Genomic DNA, 19,035 nt, shown 5'->3' with positions numbered 1-19,035 from the left:
TGGTCCGCTCGCACGGTCGGACCGCAGACACAGGCACACTAGCATGACACTCGGCTCCTGCTGTCCTGCCAGTATGAGCCGAGTGTCATGCGAGCATCGCAGTAGTGCCCCGCGTGGCCTCGGCCCCTCTCTCTCTCTACCCCCCCTCTCACTCACACCGATCACCGGCACGGCGCTGCACGGCTCTCACACTCCTCTAGCGGCTTCTCCTGATTTGAAAATGCCGGCCGCCCATTATTCAATCTCGTATTCACGGCTTTCCCCGCCCACCGGCGCCTATGATTGGTTGCAGGCAGACACGCCCCCACGATGAGTGACAGCTGTCTCACTGCAACCAATCACAACTGCCGGTGGGCGGGTCTATATCTTCCAGTAAAAAAAATAAATTAAAAAAAAAAACGGCGTGCGGTCCCCCTCAATTTTGATACCAGCCAAGATAAAGCCACACGGCTGAGGGCTGGTATTCTCAGGATGTGGAGCCCCACGTTATGGGGAGCCCCCCAGCCTAACAATATCAGCCAGCAGCTGCCCGGAATTGCCGCATCCATTAGTTGCTACAGTCCCAGGACTCTACCCGGCTCATCCCGAATTGCCCTGGTGCGGTGGCAATCGGGGTAATAAGGAGTTAATCATGGCAGGCGTCTATGAGACACCCCCAATGATTAACCTGTAAGTGAAAGTAAATAAACACATACACCCAAAAAAAGACTTTATTTGGAATAAAAGACAAAAAAACACCCACTTTCACCATTTTATTAAAATCCCCAAATATCCCTCCAGGACCGACAGAGGTCCACAGAGGTCCCGCGACGATTTCAGCTCTGCTACATGAAGCTGACAGGAGTGGCAGTAAAACACCGCCGCTCCTCGGAGCTCCACGCAGCAACTGAAGGGAGTCGCGCTGTCAGCGGTGACATCACTGAGGTAATGCTGGAGTGTGTGCGGTGATGATGATGAGTGCGGGAGTGGCGGGGTGTATGCGGTGATGATGATGCGGGCGGGAGTGCCGGGGTGTGTGCGGTGATTATGCGTGCAGGAGTGCCTGCATGCGCGATGATGATGTGGTCTCTCCAGATTTCTCAGCTTTAAAAAAAAAATAAATAAAATTTTTTTTTCCAGGTCCGTCACACACGGCAGTTTTTCCAGGTCCGTCACACACGGCAGTTTTTACACACTCGGAGACGAATCCGTTGCATCAGGCACAAACCGGATTGCAAAAAAACTGATGTGTGAAAACAGCCTTATACTGGAATTGTCTTATGGCCAGTGTGAACATGGTCTCACAAGCTCCATGTATACCATCTCATACTCCGGCTCACTTTTTTGTTTTTATGTCGTTTTTTTGTATTCAGTACAAACAGGGAGTGGCCCCCTTTTCAGTGAGCTGGGCATTTCATTCGGTGCATCCCCTGACTGTGTGTCCTGTTGGGACCCGGTCACTCTCAGCCCTTAGCCACATTGAGGCCTATTTTAGACCCATGGTAAGGTTTTAATATTAGAGAGTGTAGGTACTATCCCAACTGGGTACACCTTGACGTTTGGTGGGATAGCTTTATGCTTTTTTTGATCAAAAACACTGTTTACTAAGTACCATATGTTTTTATGCACTATGCTTTTATTTAGTTACAGCAGGGTATGTTTTCACAATTTTTTCCTTGGTTTCTCTTTGTCTCATGGCCAGTGTGAACATGGTCTCAAGTTCCATGTATACCATCTCATACTCCGGCTCACTTTTTTGTTTTTATGGAATTTACAGGCGTAGTGACAATTTTTACTACATGGGTGTTTTCCAGAAAAAAGTAACAATTAATGTTGCAGAGAGCAATTTGCTACTCTGCCACTGTAGTGCCCCCACATTGTGCCCAGCTTGTGCTTCTGGAGACACGCACCCCATAAATTAAGTGGGCTCTCCTCACTACAGTAATGTCAAATATGTGGATGATAAATTAGGTTTAGATACACTGTGGCGTGTTTGGATTTTGAGCACTTACATTGGGGTTTCCATCTAAATCGCCGAATGACAATTCAGATGAAGACCCCAAGTTATACATTCACTATAAGGCAGCTGATTTACTCTGGACGCCGCATGACTTCTGTTAAGTGGTGTCTCATTTCAGAGGGCACTAAACTGTAGTCATCCGTGCTTTTATGAATGCTTAAAAAGACCGAATCATAAGCCAAAGAGTCTGATTCACATATTTCAGAGATTTACATGTACATCCTAGTGTAAGTGCTCAGCGCAGGATAATTGTGAACCGAGCCTAATTGCGATCTTTTGCGGGTAAGAATTAAAGGATTAAACTTTTTTTTTTTACCTTTCCTCATACAGTTTAAGGGAGTAAAGACAAAATCCCTTTCGGCGCTTCCGGAGGATAAATGGATTATCAGTGCAAGTTTGCAAAAACTTCAAGAACAAGGGTTTATTAAGGGTTCAATAAAAAACGGACAATTACGGACAACGCGTTTCAGCTAACAAAAGCCTTCATCAGGTGTAGTTTACATTGCTGGTATTAAGAAAATCTAATTTATAGACTGATCTGTCTATGTGTATGATGTAGGCGGGTATGAGGAACATGGGTGTGTACTTCCAATTAGATTATCACTCAACCTCGAAGAGGTAAATGGTGGTTCTTGTGCTGAAATCCTTATATGGATCATGTGTAGGGGCAAGCAAATATTGCTGCTATGCATGAATGATAGAATTTTTATTCTTTTTCATTAATAAATTGTATTTGTTAATAAGGAAAATTTTGGTGTTTAAAATATGCGGTGATATAAAACACAAATTATTCAGATTAAAAACACAATTTTTTTTTTTTCTCTCCCTTTTCCCTTTTGCTGTCTCCCTTTCCTTCCTTTTTCCTTTAGAGAATAGTTTAAAATTCATGCACTTATATAAAAATCACTTCCAGATATATTGCATTTATAAATAAGAGACAAAGAGAAAAAAAAAAAAATATACATATACATTTAGACATTCTCTATCACATCGTTCAAACCATCTGGGTATAAGGTTTTCAGCTTAAAAATCCAATAGGACTCCTTTCTATTTAATTTTTTAAAACTGTCACTATCGTCCTCTGCAATTCTTTCTACAGGGGTCACTTTTATATCAAAATTTTTTTGATGTTTGATTAACAGGTGTCTGGAGAGACTATGTTTAAGAAAACCTTTTTTCGCATTGTGCCTGTGGCCATTCATGCGTGACCGCACAGTTTGTGTGGTGCGGCCAACGTACTGAAGACCACAGTCGCAGCTGACCACATAGACTACATGGTGTGTGTGTGTGTGTGTGTGTGTGTGTGTGTGTGTGTGTGTGTGTGTGTGTGTGTGGTGTCTGTGTAGGGCGGTGTTTGTGGTTCCCAGTGTGTGTGTGGTGTGTTCTGCGGTGTGTGTGTGTGTGGCCGTGTGTGTGTGTTTTGGGGGGAGGTGTGCACCCCCCATCGTGGTCCACCCCCCATGCTGCACTCCCCATGCTGCGCACCCCCCATCGTGTTTCATCCCCCCATTCTGGGCACCCCCCATTGTGCTCCATCCCCCATGCTGCACCCCCCATCGTGTTTCATCCCCCCCATTCTGGGCACCCCCCATCGTGGTCCACCCCCCATCGTGGTCCACCCCCCATGCTGCACCCACCATCGTGCTCCATTCCCCATGCTGCGAACCCCTCAGAGAGGAGTATAATAGGAGGATAATAGGAGTATAATGGGAGGAGTAGTCCTGGGGAAAGAGGAGTATAATGGGAGTTGTCCTGGGGGGGGAGGTGTACAGGTGCCCAACGTGTACGGGGGGCGTGGCCGAGCGGGCATAGCGTGCGGGGGGCGTGGCCGAGCGGGCATAGCGTGCGGGGGCGTGGCCTAGCGGGCATAGTGTGCGGTGGCGTGGCCTAGCGGGCATCACGTGTGGAAGCGTGGCCTGGTCGGCATCGCGTGCGGGGGCGTGGCCTAGCGGGCATCACGTGCGGGGGCGGGGCCTAGCGGGCATCATGCACGGGGGCCAATCCATGTGGAGGGGCGGGTCAGGCCGAGCCCAGCAGCCAGACGGTTGTCACTGTAAGGACACTGTCACGGTGACACAATGTCACGGTGACACAATTTTGGAGCAAGACAGACAGACAGAATAAGGCAATTATATATATAGATGTGTATAGAAATTTGCTTTTTTCATATTAAATTGACCAATTTAGCATATCCAAATATTCTGATATTGCAGGGGGCCGTTCAGATATCCAGTGTTGTGCTAACAATTTCCTGGCAACATATAGCATCCATGCAACTGCCAGCTTACCATGATCCTCAATCAACAGATCCTCTACGTAGCCCAATATGCACACCAACAGCGTCATCTCTATTTCCACCAAATAAACCCTATTAATGATACTCCTTTTTTTCAGAATCTTTTTAGGTTTGGGCAGGACCACATCATATGCAGTAAACCTGTAACATTAACTTGCATCTATTGCACATAGGGGTAGGTCGTGTACCAATTTCATATAAAAACTGCGGAGTGCCATACTTGTGATGTAATAGGTACAACTGCGAAAGTCTATACGTAAAATATCCCAAGTTTCTGCATTGCTTCAGAACTTTTAATTTACCACAGATGCTAGAGATAGCGTTTAGGTGGGATAACTCTAATATCAGTAGTTAAACTTTTATGCATTAATTACATGTAGAGGTAAAAAGGAAAACGCTGATATCTTAGAAACAAGAGCCAACTAATAGTTTTCATTGTCAGATTTGAATTCAGATGAAAATCATTAAGAAATAGCTGGTTTCATAACTGAACCGTCCAACTTTTAAAAACGTTTAGAACAGTGAAATTAGAGATAGAGGCTAAAGAAGGGAAAATATTTGGGGAAAAAAAAAAGTTTATAGATGTATAAACATAAAGGTATCCACAAGATCTAAGAGTAAAAAGGAGGCAATTAAAGGTTACATAAACAGACAGTACAAACAATACAAACAATTTGACCAAACCATAAATCCTTACTTGTCTGACTTATCTGATGAATGTCGACGATCACTACTTGATGATTTTGCCCTTTTTGGCTCATTTTCCTTTTTGTCTGAAGGTTTCTTACCAGCAGGTTCATTTTTTGCCTAAAATTATTATGAGGGGAAAAAAAAAAAAAAAAAAAGCATTATTTCTACTTTCTAAAAAAAAAAAAAAAAAGATTTTGGGTAGTCACCGTAAAATCTTCCTCTGAGTCTTCAGTGGGGGACACATGAAGCCATGGGTATATGCTGCTGCAACTAGGAGGGGACACTAGGCAAAACATAAAAGTTAACTTCTCCTTCACAGTATATACCCACCTACTGGCCAGAAGTTATTCAGTTAGTTAGTGATAAAGCAGGAGGAGAAGTAGTTCTAGTAATTAGTTGATTTATATTTCTCTCTCAACGTGCATTTTATATTATATATATATATATTTTAATATATATATTTTAATATATATATATATATATATATATATATATATATATATATATATATATATATATATATATATATATATATATATATATATATATATACACATATACACACATATATATACACACACACACTTACATACATACACGTATGTATGTATGTATGTATGTATGTATGTATGTATGTATGTATGTATGTATGTATGTATGTATGTATGTATGTATGTATGTATGTATGTGCTGTGTCCCCCAATGAAGACTCAAAGATTTTACTGTGAGTAAACAAAATCATCTTTTCTTTTTCGTTTCATTGGGGGACACAGGAAACAATGGGATGTCCCAAAGCAGTGGGAAAGTCTGTTATAGATTTACGTTAAACATTGTTCATAACACCTTACTGCCTAAGCTTGCATCGGCATAAGAGCAGGAGTTTACTTTGTAAAACTTGGATAAGATGTGAAAATAGGACCAGGTGTCAGTTTTGGAAACTTTTAAGGAGAAAGCCTGATTGCGTACGGCCCAGTATGTTCCCGCTGCTTGTGTGGAATGAACCTTTATTCCTGAAGGGTTGTCTTATTTTAGTCTGTAAAAACAGAATGACAGCACACATCTATCTAGCTAAAGTAAATCTTGAGGCGGCTAGGCCCTAGCAATGCCAGTTATGCACGATTAAAAATGATTCTGATCGTCTGAAGTCCTTGTTTGAATTAAGAAATGTGCGATTGTTCTGACCAGGTCTAGTTTGTTTAGTGCTATTTATATGGTATGAGGTATTGTTGAACAAAACGAGGGAAAGATGATTTTCTCGTTTATGTGAAAAGACTAAACTACGTTTGGGAGGAAGGCAAGTACCAGTCATAGTACGAAATTATGTTAATGTATGCATAAATAGAAACGTGGCATGACTGTAGCAAGGGTTGATTTTTCTATCTGGACTTATGATGTAATAGCTACTGTAGCGTATGTGTTGAATAGGCTCACAAAGTGGCTTTGTAGTGCATTGAGGACTAGACTTTGATACCAGATTTCTATTCTTGGTTGGTCAGGGGACTATAATAAGCTACTTCCTTTACGAATGTTAGGACTTCAGATAGATAGCCTACGTTTTCTGAAAAAAGTATAGACAGGGCGTAGATTTGTCCTATGAGGAAACTGAGGCCTAGCCCGGAGTCTAGCCCTCACTGAAGGAAAGCTAGGAGACTGGGTAGTGCAAATGATAAAAGGAGCTACGTTGTTTGATTGACACAAACGAAAAATGGCTATCCAGCTATGGTGGTAAATTTTTGATGTTGATGGTTTTCTGATGTTTATCATGGTCTGTGTGACTGAGTCGGATAAACCTAAGTTCTTTAGAATGGCGACTTTAACCGCTGTGTCATTATTTGAGAAACTATAAATTCTGATGACAGAGCGGGCTTTGGAAGAGAAGGTCTTGACGATCTGTGCATTTAATGACGCATCCGCTATCATATTGATGATTTGCGCGTTCCTGTATGGCCAGTCTGGCTTTATTAGTATAACTGGTACTTCCTCTGGCTTAATTTTCCTTACTATTCTGGGGATTAGTGAAAAAGGAATTGGCATTGTAAGACATGGCATTGTGAGACAGTACGCGGATTGGTCGGTTTGACAGCAGTAACTGCCATAATGTTGATCGAAAGCGAGGCTTCATAAATATATCTCAGTGACATTGAATGATGAGATTGTCTAGAACACTGCCTCCTAACCTGTTAGAGAGGCAAAATCGCTAGCTATTGAACAGAGAGGAATGAATAATTGTTTAGTCACAATGACTGTAGTCACCACGATAAAGACTGATGAACACCTGTGTTGAAAGTCGTATTTACAGAATTAGTGACGAGGTTTACTTGTTTCACAGATAAATAAGCGCTAATTGTAAGGCTCTGCTGTTAAATTGGCTGAACTGAACTGTGTGGAAGACAGCCATCTTGCCAGATATTTACATGTAAGTTGAGACAGGAACAGATCCGTACTGTATGAGTAGTTGACTATCTTGTAGTGATGCTTCCCTCTTCTGTTCTGTCAGGCTGGGCCATACGGGGATTACAGCGATCACTTAGCATGAAACTCTGCTCACGCTGGCAGTATAGCAGAGCAGAGTGTCATGCGAGTTTCCCTGCAACTGAGGTCCCATCGTGCGAGCGGATCTCAGCTATGGGGGGCAGGCCGGCACTGAGGAGGGGCGGACCGGCGCTGCGGAGGGGCAGGCCAGCGCTGCAGAAGGGAGCGATTTATCTCCCTCTCTCCTCCGTAGCCGGCTATTGCCATTCTTGCACTGCACTCCGGTAAACCGGTGTACCGCGAGTGCAGTGCGATTTTTCTTTCGCCCCATAGACTTGAATGGGTGCGAGAGAAACAATGATCGCATTACAATCGCAGCATGCTGCAATTGTTTTCTCGGTCCGATCAGAGCGGAGAAAATAATTGTTCATGTGTGCTGACACACAGGCTAATATTGGTCCGAGTAGAATGCAATTTTTTTTAATAGGGAGGGAAGGCTGGTCATGGCTTTTATTATGCATGGTGACCGCTTTCCCTGTTAGGAACTATAGAACTCTACTATATTAACCATTGCTAAGGCTTAGCAGCTAGCGATGTATATGGACTCTGACGAGGATATCTATGTGCATAAATGTATTTGACTGACAAGATCTGCAAGATCTGCTGGTGGAGCTCCATTGATGGTGCGGTCGTGGAAAGGTTTAGACTAAATGTAAATATTTTTAGATACCCATACAGAAGCAAAGACTGGTCCTAGAACTGTGTCTGCTGACTCAAATGCGGACTTGGGTAAATATTACACTTTTTAGTTGGTGGGATCTCTGAGGATAGCTCCGTTCTTCTTGATCTGAGAAGAGAGATGGTGTGTGTCTTATTTTTCAGAAAGAGACTGTTTTCCTGAAGCAGATTAGTCTCTAATGTTTAAGGTCTAGTTAACAGCCGGAACCAAACTGTTGACTATATTTCTCCTCTCTGAGGACTGGTCTGAATCAAAATCCAAAACACAGAGTCAGATTCCGTACTGAGCTCCGATCTCCAATGTACACATATCTACTGTGGCTGAAGGTCCCTCTGAGGAGAGGGTGAGGTAGATATGGAGGTTGACTCAATACGGGTTTGTATTTTAGAACCTGTTTGCGATCTGCCACGTCAGAACAAGCCATCCGGTTACCCTGATACACCCTGAGTGGAGATCAGTGTTCCAGGATTCGTAATTTATGTTGGAAGGAGCCTTCCAATAATGCTGATTCACCCTGAGAGGAGAGCAGTATTTCTGGATTGAAATTCTGTGATGGTAGCTTTGCATAACCGTAACCAGGGTCTGTGATGCGCTGGTTGGGTTGGCTACCGACTGTGAAAGAGCTGAGGCCAACTCTGCAGCAGAGGACCCATGCTGAATCTGTCTAAGGCTATGTGCGCACGTGTGCGCTCTGCACGGCACCTAAAAGGTGCGCTTCAGAGCGCAGCTGAAAAGCTCCGTTCTGAAGCGCATGGTGCCGGCGAGAACGTGCGCTCTGCCTGCAGCTCCTGCCATAGACAGAGCAGGGGCTGCCGGCAAAGCGCACGGAAGAAGTGACATGTCACTTCTTAGAACGCAGCGATTCGGGCAGCAGCCGAATCGCTGCGTTCTAATATGCCACGTGCGCACGGCCCCTGTACAATCTCCATAGATTGTGCAGGGGACGCAGGACGCATGCAGTTACGCTGCGCTACAAAGCACAGCATAACTGCATGAATTGCGCACACGTGCGCACATAGCCTAATGGTGGGGGGCTCCTGAGCGGCAGGCACTATGGAATAACTACGTGAGGGACATCGGAATGAGACCTGGCCGGATGTAAACCTTAATTTGCAGGTATAGAAAGAAACTATTCTTCTGTGAGTGCCTATCTTGCCCTGTATAAGTGAGATAAGAATAAAATGAGTAGGCATTTGCAAATAGCTGGCTGTGAGGTGGGGGAGGTCTGTCTGTAGTGTAGCAAATCTAAGCCATATTCAGATACTGGATTCTGTTGCAGAATGTGTCTCCACGTGTGCTTGTGAACCACCTAGCCTGTAAATTGGAGAAGCTGCTCTGAATGCTGTTGGCTGTACTGCGAGTCACAGGGAAAGGCAGAACTGGCAGAGGGGGCGTGCCCAGCAGTTTCTACAGTGAGGGAGAAACACGCTGCCTAAGGCTATGTGCGCACGCTGCGTTTTTTTTACGTTGCGTTTGTGCGTTTTTGGCCGCTAGAAACACACAAACGCACCTGCGTCGAAAAAACGCATCAAAAAACGCATGCGTTTTTACCGCGATTTGGTGCTTTTTTGGCTGCGTTTTTGATCTCTGCGTTTTGCTGCGTTTTTCCAATGCATTGCATGGGCGGAAAACGCAGGAAAGAATTGACATGTCCATTTTTTTTTTTCAAGCTCAAAAACGCAGCTTAAAAAAAACAAACAGTTGTGTGCGGACAGCAAAAATGAAAACTCATAGACTTTGCTGGGGAAGCAAAGTCATGCAGTTGAGGCCAAAAACGCACCCGAAAAACGCGCAAAAACGCCGCGAAAAACGCACTGTGCGCACATAGCCTAAGGCTAGGTTCACATTTCCGTTGTTTTAAATCCATCAGGAACGGATCAGTCGTTTTTTAGATGTCAACTGACGTAACGGATGTGTTTTTCACAGGATTCATTTCAAAGAAATCCTGTGAAAAACTGATCCGTCGCGTCCGTTACATCCGCTGTGCGTCCGTTTTTGACGGATCAGTTATCAGTTGTGTTTGGGACAGCCCAGTGGGTGCGCCAGACATGCTGGGCATGCTCAGTAGAGCATGACGGAATCCAGCACTGGATTCCGTCATAAGACGGATTACGATGGAATCCAGCACCATAGACATACATTACAAGCTTGACGGATGGCGACGGATTCCTGCGCGGTGCGTTAATTTTGACGGGCCGAAAAATGTTACATTCTGTGTTGTTCCCGCCCGGCGGTCAGTCCACAAACGACTGACCATGGCACAGCGGATGTAACGCAAGGTAATCAGTCGCAATCCACCACTAATACAAATCTATGGGACACAACGGAATCCGCTAAACTGATTGCGTTGTTTACCATTGCCACGGATTGTGACTGATACAATTTAACGGAAATTGAACCTAGCCTAAGATGTTTGCGGGGGTCGGGTCCAGCCTCCCCTACACTGAAGAAGAAAGAGACACATGCTGTGCAAGAAGCCAGCGGGGGGCGTGTCTCATCCAACCTGTGTGTGAACGCTGTTGGACGGTGGGTGACACGTGCACGTGATGGTTGTGGGGTCGTGGCTAAGTTCCAAGCTGTATGTGTCAGTGTTATATCCCAGTGCTACGGAGCTTTGCCTGTAGGACAGAACCGGGCACATGTGCCTGGTCTAAGCCCGATCGAGCAGATGCTAGGGTTGAAGATTGAGCCAACAATAACTGTGTCTACTGCTGGGCTGAGAAGTGTGCCGGCGGTAACAGCGTCCACTGCTGACGCTGTGGATTATGCAGGTGGAGGACTATGCCAGCAGTACAGCGTCTGCTGCTGGGGCAGAAGACTGTTGGTGGTGACAGCATTTGCGGCTAGTATTATGAGAGGTGGGTGGAATCACAGGGAAAGGCAGGGATTGTGCTGCCCAGGAGCCCCTATGCCAAATTGAGACAGGGAAGGTTGCATGGGAACAGAGACCTACCTTGTCTTCATAGGGAGAGTTTGAAAGCTGGAATGTTCGGTTCTCTGATCTCCCTCTTCTGTCTCATGGCCTGCCTCGCTATGGTGAACAAGCAGAATGAGACCTGTGTCTAGGATTTTTATATATCATCCAAACCCTAAACACAGACGTTTGTGTTAATGATCCTGCTATCCCAACCAGAGAGCAGACAATGTGATCTATCTCCTGTGCTCTCTGCCTCTGTGTGAGAAAAGAGTAACTCATTACACTCTGTTGCCCTTAGAGATGCTTGCTTTCTGAAATAGAACAGGAGAAAATAGTGTAAAAAAAACAAACAAAAAAAGATGACGTTTGTGGAAAAAACTGAGGCTGAAGAAAAAAACCCTGTATCTATCCTCCTGTTGACACTAAGCAAAAACTGAATAACATCCTGCCAGTAAGTGGGTATATACTGTGGAGGAGGAGTTAACTTATTTTTTGCCTACTGTCACCTCCTAGTGGCAGCAGCATATACCCATTGTTTCCTGTGTCCCCCAATGAAACGAAAGAGAACGAAATTTATGTTTGGCATATTAAAATTAGATGCATTACATTTTACACTTACAAATATCCTGTGTGATAATAGAACAATATTCACATACAGTGGAACCTTGGTTAACGAGAACAACCCGTTCTGTACTTGCAGTTGGCCAGTACAGGATGTATATCGGGTGACCATTGCGATGAGGGAGTAACTTATGCTGCGAGAGCGCTGACGTCTAAGGCAGAAGCCGCTTGCCTCTGATTGCCAGCACACTGCTTTGAGTAGCAGCTGACAGCGGTGGAACCATCATCGCGATGGTTGCCGATACACATCCCGTAGCGGCGCACTACAAGAACCATGAGGCCGGCGATGGAACGGAAGGTAAGGTAAGCATAATATGTGTACCTTTCGTTCCATCGCCGGCCTCATGGTTCTTGTAGTTCGCCGGTACAGGATGTGTATCGGGTAACCATCACGACGAGGGAGGAACTTCAGCTGCCAGAGCAAGTTCCTCACTCGTCGCTATGGTTGCCAATACACATCCTGTACCGGCGAACTACAAGAACCATGAGGTTGGCGATGGAACGGAAGATAAGGTGAGCATAATGTGTGTGTATGTTCGTGCGCGTTTGTATGTGTGTGTTTGTGCATGCTTGTATGTTTGTGCAGACTGTAAGAGCGGGTTAGAGCACGGTGGATGTACGACCGGAAGTGTGTGCGGTAAGGATTTTGCTCGTTCAGCAAAGCTTTCTTGTAAACGGAGTTACAAATTTACAGCAAGCTTTGCTCGTTAAGCGCAATACTCGCTAACTGGGTTACTCGTTAAGCGAGGTTCCACTGTAATTTATTTACAGCTATTTGGAATGCCATGTCTATTTCAGGGATTAGACTAAAGTCACAACTGAGCATAACGTAAACAGGTTTTGACAAATGTAAGCAAAAATAAAAAAATGTATTTGCTGAAAAATCCTCTGGGATTCATTGGGTAGCACAAATGGTATAGGCTGTGCCAAATGACAGGCAGCTAGGAGTATTTTTCAGCGCAGGCAGCATTCTGCTACAACTTTGTTAAGTTATGTACTGGAAACCAGTTGCCAGGTTTGTAGATTTGAATAATTAGGGCCATACCATCCAGCCTGCACCAATGGTTCCTATGGAAAGGGTGTTTACCTAAAATGGAAAGAACTTTCCCATTGGACTGGTAGGATTAAATTATTGCAGACTCCCATCAAGCAATGACCGTTTTGAAGATCAGAAAATCCTTGGCCAGACCTTTAAATCTGTACAACTCCCAAAAGTCCAGAAAGACTATGAAGCAGCAAGACAGATGAGCCCTAATTGCATACAAATTGTGTCGACTGCATTGCTGAAATGTTTCCTTCCAGGAAAGATCCTAAAGAATACTTCACGCAAAATGTTCAATCAGGAGACGTTAAGGCCTTGTGCGCACAAGACAGAATTTCCCGCAGATTTGCTGCATGTTTTGCTGCAGAAAATGTTCATAACATCTCTGCAGTGATTCACCAGCAAACCCTATGGGGAAAAAAAAATGCTGTGCGCACTAGGCGGATTTTGACAGCTGCATGTTTTGCGGCGGGATTCCCGCAGCAAAAACAATTGCATGTGACTTCTTTTCCGCAGATAGCTGCGGGATTTCACTCCATTGACTGTAATGTAATCGTGAAATCCCGCAGGGAATAACGCAGGTAGCAAATTCTGTGCGGTTCATTGCGTTTTCCTGCATTATTCCCAGCGGTATTTCGCGTTTTCGGGACTTAATGTTCATCATTGCCCTGCGTTTTGCAGGGAAGTGATGTCATTATGACAGGAAGAGGAAGCGGAGCAGAGAGTAAACACACAGATTTCACACACACACAGACAGACATAGAAATCAAAACGTACATATAAAAATAAAAACAAAAAAAAACGCGGGCTGCGCCATATTTTTACCGTCTAGCCAAGGTAAACACACAGCAGCGGCCTGGTATTCTCAGGATGGGGAGGGCGAGGGCCAGGGACATGGGTTAATGCCCCCCCTCCCGCAGCTGAGAATATCAGCCCGCAGCTGCCCAGGGACTGTCGCATCCATTATGCGCCAGTCCCGGAGTGTTTCCGGCTCTTCCAGATTGCCGTGATGTGGTGGCAAGCAAGGTAATTATGAGTTAATGTCAGCGGATTGCTGACACTAAGTCATAGCTTAATCATGGCAGCGTCTATGAAACAGCTTACATGATTAACCCGTAAGTAAAGTGAATAAACAGACACACCAAAAAAATCCTTTATTTTAAATAAAACACAAAAAAGCCCCCTCTTTGACCCCTTTATTAACCCCTCCCAACACACAGCTCCAGCGTAATCCACGCAGGTCCCACGACGCTTGCAGACTGCTGCGGCCGCATCTGACACACTGTATTTAACGCAGCCTCGTAACGAGGATGCAGGGGTAACCACAGGTCATTTCTCACGGTCAGTAATATGAACACACTAGCGCTCGGGAGAACTGCAGTGTATCCTCACAGGGACTATCTATTGATTGTCCATCCATCCATCCATCCATCCATCCATCCATCCATCCATCTCAGAAGGAAATTACTTTTTTTTTTTCTTTTCAATGTGCTTTATTGCATTGAATGCATTAAAACACATGTACCAACCTGCGGAAAAAACGCACAAAAAAACGCAACAAACAGTATGCGAGTTTTGGTGCGTTTTTTTCCGCAGGTGCGGAAATTTTTCTTAAGAAAATTCGATTTTCTAGTGCGCACAAGGCCTAAAGGTGATTTTGAAACCGGAAAGGAGGGTAAAAAACCCTGCTATAGTCATTGCTAGGTACCAAAAGCAGTTATACTGGAAAAGATTGTTAAAGCCAGACACCTGATGCCATGCTACAAAACTGCACCCAGTGGTAAAAAAAAGAAAAACATGCATTTTGAGGAGTTTTTGACCATGCATTTTTTATGCATTTTTTTTATATCACTGATGGGTGAAAAACGCAGGGAAAATGCAAAAAGAATGGACATGCTGCATTTTTGTGGTCATTACAAAAATACAGCCAGAAAAAAAAAACCAAAGTACACACACAGCAAATCTGAAATCTCATACTTTGTTGGGGAAGTAAAAAAGTGTGCAGTTTGGGGTGGTCACCACAAAATGTACTAAAAATAAAAACAAAAAAAAAAAAACACATTAAAAACTGCAGGGTGTGCATGCAACTGTAGAATGATCACACACCACACACACACACACACACACACACACACACACACACACACACACACACACACACACTACAGATTTTGTTGAGAATTCCCACACATCTGAAATAACTCCATTTCGATAGCACATTTTTTTCTGTGTAACTATAAATTCTGTTAGGGTACACTCACACTGGCATATGACTCGCATGAGCACAATGCGGGAAAATCTCACATTGCACTCGGCCCCATGTAAGACAATACTGCAGCTCACATCTGCAAGCTTTTCCGCAGCCCTAATCGGACTGAGAAAAAAATGGCAGCATGCTGCGATTGTCCGTGAGTCGCTCATCACTTGCACCCATACATTTCTATGGGTGCAAGTGAAACATCGGACTGCACTCAGATGTCATCCATGTGCAGTGTGATAATCACATCAGCTGATAATGGAGTAAATTGAGAGATTAATCCCGCCCTCTCCTCCGCAGCTGCGATTCGATCACAAGATTGGATCACAGCTGCATGACACGCTGGTCACGCAGGCAGCAGAGCGGAAGCCATTAGCATATTGCATCAGATGTCATATGCTACTGTGACTCTAGCCTTAGGGTACCTTCACACTTTAGCGATGCAGCAGCGATCCGACCAGCGATCTGACCTGGTCAGGATCGCTGCTGCATCGCTACATGGTCGCTGGTGAGCTGTCAAACAGGCAGATCTCACCAGTGACCAGTGACCAGCCCCCAGCCAGCAGCGACGTGCAAGCGACGCGGCGCTTGCACGGAGCCGGCGTCTGGAAGCTGCGGACACTGGTAACTAAGGTAAACATCGGGAACGGTTACCCGATGTTTACATTAGCTACCAGCGCACACCGCTTAGCTTAGCGCTGGCTCCTTGCTCTCCTAGCTACAGTACACATCGGGTTAATTAACCCGATGTGTACAGCAGCTACATGTGCAGAGAGCCGGAAGCACAGGCAGCGTGAGAGCTGCGGAGGCTGGTAACTAAGGTAAATATCGGGTAACCACCTTGGTTACCCGATGTTTATCTTGGTTACAGCTTACCGCAGCTGCCAGATGCCGGCTCCTGCTCCCTGCTCGCTTCTCGCTTCATTTCGTCGCTCTCTCGCTGTCACACACAGCGATCTGTGTGTCACAGTGGGAGAGCGCCTTTGAAGAAAACGAACCAGGGCTGTGTGTAACGAGCAGCGATCTCGCAGCAGGGGCCAGATCGCTGCTCAGTGTCACACACAGCGAGATCGCTAATGAGGTCACTGCTGCGTCACAAAAAGCGTGACTCAGCAGCGATCTCGGCAGCGAGCTCGCTGTGTGTGAAGCACCCCTTAGAGTGGAAATCTTCTTTTGAGAAACCTATAGTAAGTCACTGCACCAAACCTGACGGGGTAAAAGTGAATTCTTGGATGGAAAATGCTCTAAAAGATGGTGGGCGTGGCCTGCACGCTGATGGCACTGGTCACCTAGAAGCTGAACTCCAGCCACAGTGACTCAGAAACATCTCAGCACAGCTCACCAGAAACTCTAAATTCTCCCTGCATGGTGGGTTATCACAGAGATAACCCCCTGGAGCTTGATATGACAAAGGGAAAGCCCCAAAAAAGGCCTTCTCCAGAAAAAAAGTGACAGATTTCTTTATCAGCGCTGGAAGAGATAAGATTGCCGCATCCTCCTCCACTGCTTCATCACGCTCCTCTAGGAGAGGCTCCACGGCTGCTCAAGACCTTGACACTGATAATGCTGACATTCCACTTACCGAGCGCAGGATGCAGAAGCTTCTCAGTGCCCTCTGTGCCTCACTGCAAGAGGACTAGAAAGGCATGATAGCTGAGCTGCGTGGAGATATTACAGCCATAGGAGCCCGCACCTCCCACATTGAAACAAAGATGGAGGAGCTCACAAGATCCCATAACAGCCTCATAGATGCCAATACAGACCTGGAAGAGCAAGTACAGGGGCTGCAAACTAAAATCCTGGATCTGGAGGACCGATCTCACCGGAACAATATAAGAATAAGAGGGATTCCGGAGGTTATACCAGATGGAGAATTGCAGAGCTTCTTGGTATCCTTGCTGCAGGAGGCCTTGCCAGATCTGGGCCCAAATGATTGTGAATCCTGTCTGAGTCCCAAAACCAAAATCTCTTAATGCTGAGGCCCCTTGGGATACCTTAGCAAGCCGGCATTTCTACAAAACCAAGGAGGCCCTGCTACAAGCTCTGAGGAAGAAGCCATCCCTGCCTGAGAAATTCCGCCTTATATCCATTTTTCCTGATCTGTCGGCTGGAACTCTGGAAAAATGGAGGGAATTTGCTCCTTACACCAAGATCTTAAGGGATGAAGCTATTGCCTACAGATGGGGCTTCCCTGTACAAAATCCTGATCACCCGGGCAGGGAACACCTACGTGTGTGACTTGCCACACCAGCTGGCTAGGCTTCTCTCTTTTTGGAACCTGGCTAATCTCCCAGACAGATCTCAGAGAGCCGCAGGGTCATCCCGCAGGGAGAAAATTAATGAAAAGTGGTCCGTAGCGTGAGTTATCTACTATTCAGAGTCGTGGTTGTGACTTAGTTATTTTTCTTGAAGGCCGTCTGGATATGGTTCATCCAGGTCCTTTTAGCCCCCAGGGCGGCAATCTCCGATCATGCCACTGGTCCTTTTTTGGGCTTCTTTTTTTTTTTTTTGGACACATGTTGGTTATGCGTGTTATGTTCTACCTAACCTTCCTTTCCCTCCTTGCAGTCTTAGCCAAGAGACTCTAATTCTAGCATAATGGTGTTAAACTGTAGGTCTATAAATGTAAAAGGTCTAAATTCGCCAGCTAAGAGGTCTATGTTCTGGCGGGAAGTGTCAAGATCAAAATGTGATGTGATTTGCAGACCGGAATTACACCTTCTCCAAAATGACACTTATCGGCTGAATAATCCTAAATTCCCATTTATTATGCATGCACGTGGTAAAAAAAAAAAAAAAAAAAAAAAAAAAAGGCAGGTGTATTTTTTTTCTCATTAAAAAAAATACTGTCTCTTTCACTCTGCTAGCCCAGCACTCAGACCCTGATGGCAGATATGCTATTCTAAATTGCTCCATAAAGGGGTCCAGGTATACTGTTGCATCTGTATATGCCCCCAATACAGGCCAGATCTGTTTCTTGCGCAAATTCCTAATTAAACTCTCAGCAGTCACGGGAGGTAAACAAATAATTTGCGGAGACTACAATATGTTAATTTCAAGCTTGGACTATTCTCTGGTAGATAGTACACTTATTACAGACTGTTCGGATTCTAAAATAGGAATAATATCATGGTCGGATCATGCCCCTATTTGACTATTCGAGAGCAAGATCGCTCGCCTACGATATATTTGACCGGTGGCGAATTAAGGATTCCCTTCTAGCTTCCAAGCAAGTAGCTGAGGAACTAAAATCTGACCTCAACGAATTTTTCAAATTTAATGATAATCACGAAGTAAAAGAGGAGGCATTGTGGTCCTCTCACAAAGCTTATATTAGGGGGTCATTCAGAAAAACCACCACTAGGGGAAAAAAAAAAAAAAAAAAAAAAAAGACGCCAAGCAGCTTCCTAAAGCTATCCTAAACCAAATCAATTCCCTTGAATCTCTTAATAAATCCTCCTCAAGTCCCTCTGTTTCAAACAATCTCGAGAAACTAAGATTACAGCTCCGCAAACTGCTCTTGGTGGACTATAAGAAATATTTGAGAGCTTTTAAGTTAAAATTTTATGCCATGGGTGACAGGGCAGGAGCCTTTTTAGCCAGGAGAGTAAAAAAAAAAAAAAAAAAAAAAAAAAAAAAAAGAGAAATACAAAACAAAATAAAGTTCCTTATATCAGGACCTCATTCAAAATTTCGCAACCCACCAGAAATAGTCAATGCATTTGCTGACTTTTACCAATCACTATACAATCTTAAAGATGACCCCACCACCCCAAAGCCCTCCCAAGACACAATTAGTTCTTTTTTAAATAGCATTAACCTCCCCCGGTTATCCACAGATCAGCTAAAATTGCTCAATTTGCCCTTTTCTATACAAGAAGTCCGTCAGGCAATTAATTCTACAAAAAAAAACTCAGCAGCGGGCCCAGACGGGCTCACTAATACATATTATAAACATTTCACTAACATTCTGTTCCCATTTATCCTGAGAATCTTCTCCTT

The 19,035-nt window shown here is 44.7% G+C and overlaps 1 protein-coding gene across 1 annotated transcript in view; it reads right to left on the bottom strand.

Annotated features, from left to right (window-relative positions):
• Positions 1-19,035, bottom strand: part of LOC142303971 (scaffold attachment factor B2-like) — an 812,977-nt gene that overhangs the window by 645,717 nt on the left and 148,225 nt on the right. The window contains exon 9 of the mRNA XM_075345939.1: positions 4,993-5,102. Within this exon, the coding sequence (XP_075202054.1) occupies positions 4,993-5,102 (110 nt within the window). The remainder of the gene's footprint in view (positions 1-4,992; positions 5,103-19,035) is intronic.

This window comes from Anomaloglossus baeobatrachus, chromosome 1 (genome assembly GCF_048569485.1).
Source record: "Anomaloglossus baeobatrachus isolate aAnoBae1 chromosome 1, aAnoBae1.hap1, whole genome shotgun sequence".
NCBI classification, from domain to species: Eukaryota; Metazoa; Chordata; class Amphibia; order Anura; family Aromobatidae; genus Anomaloglossus; species Anomaloglossus baeobatrachus.
Note: the sequence above shows the minus strand (reverse complement) of the source record. Positions and strands in the feature narration are given on the sequence as shown.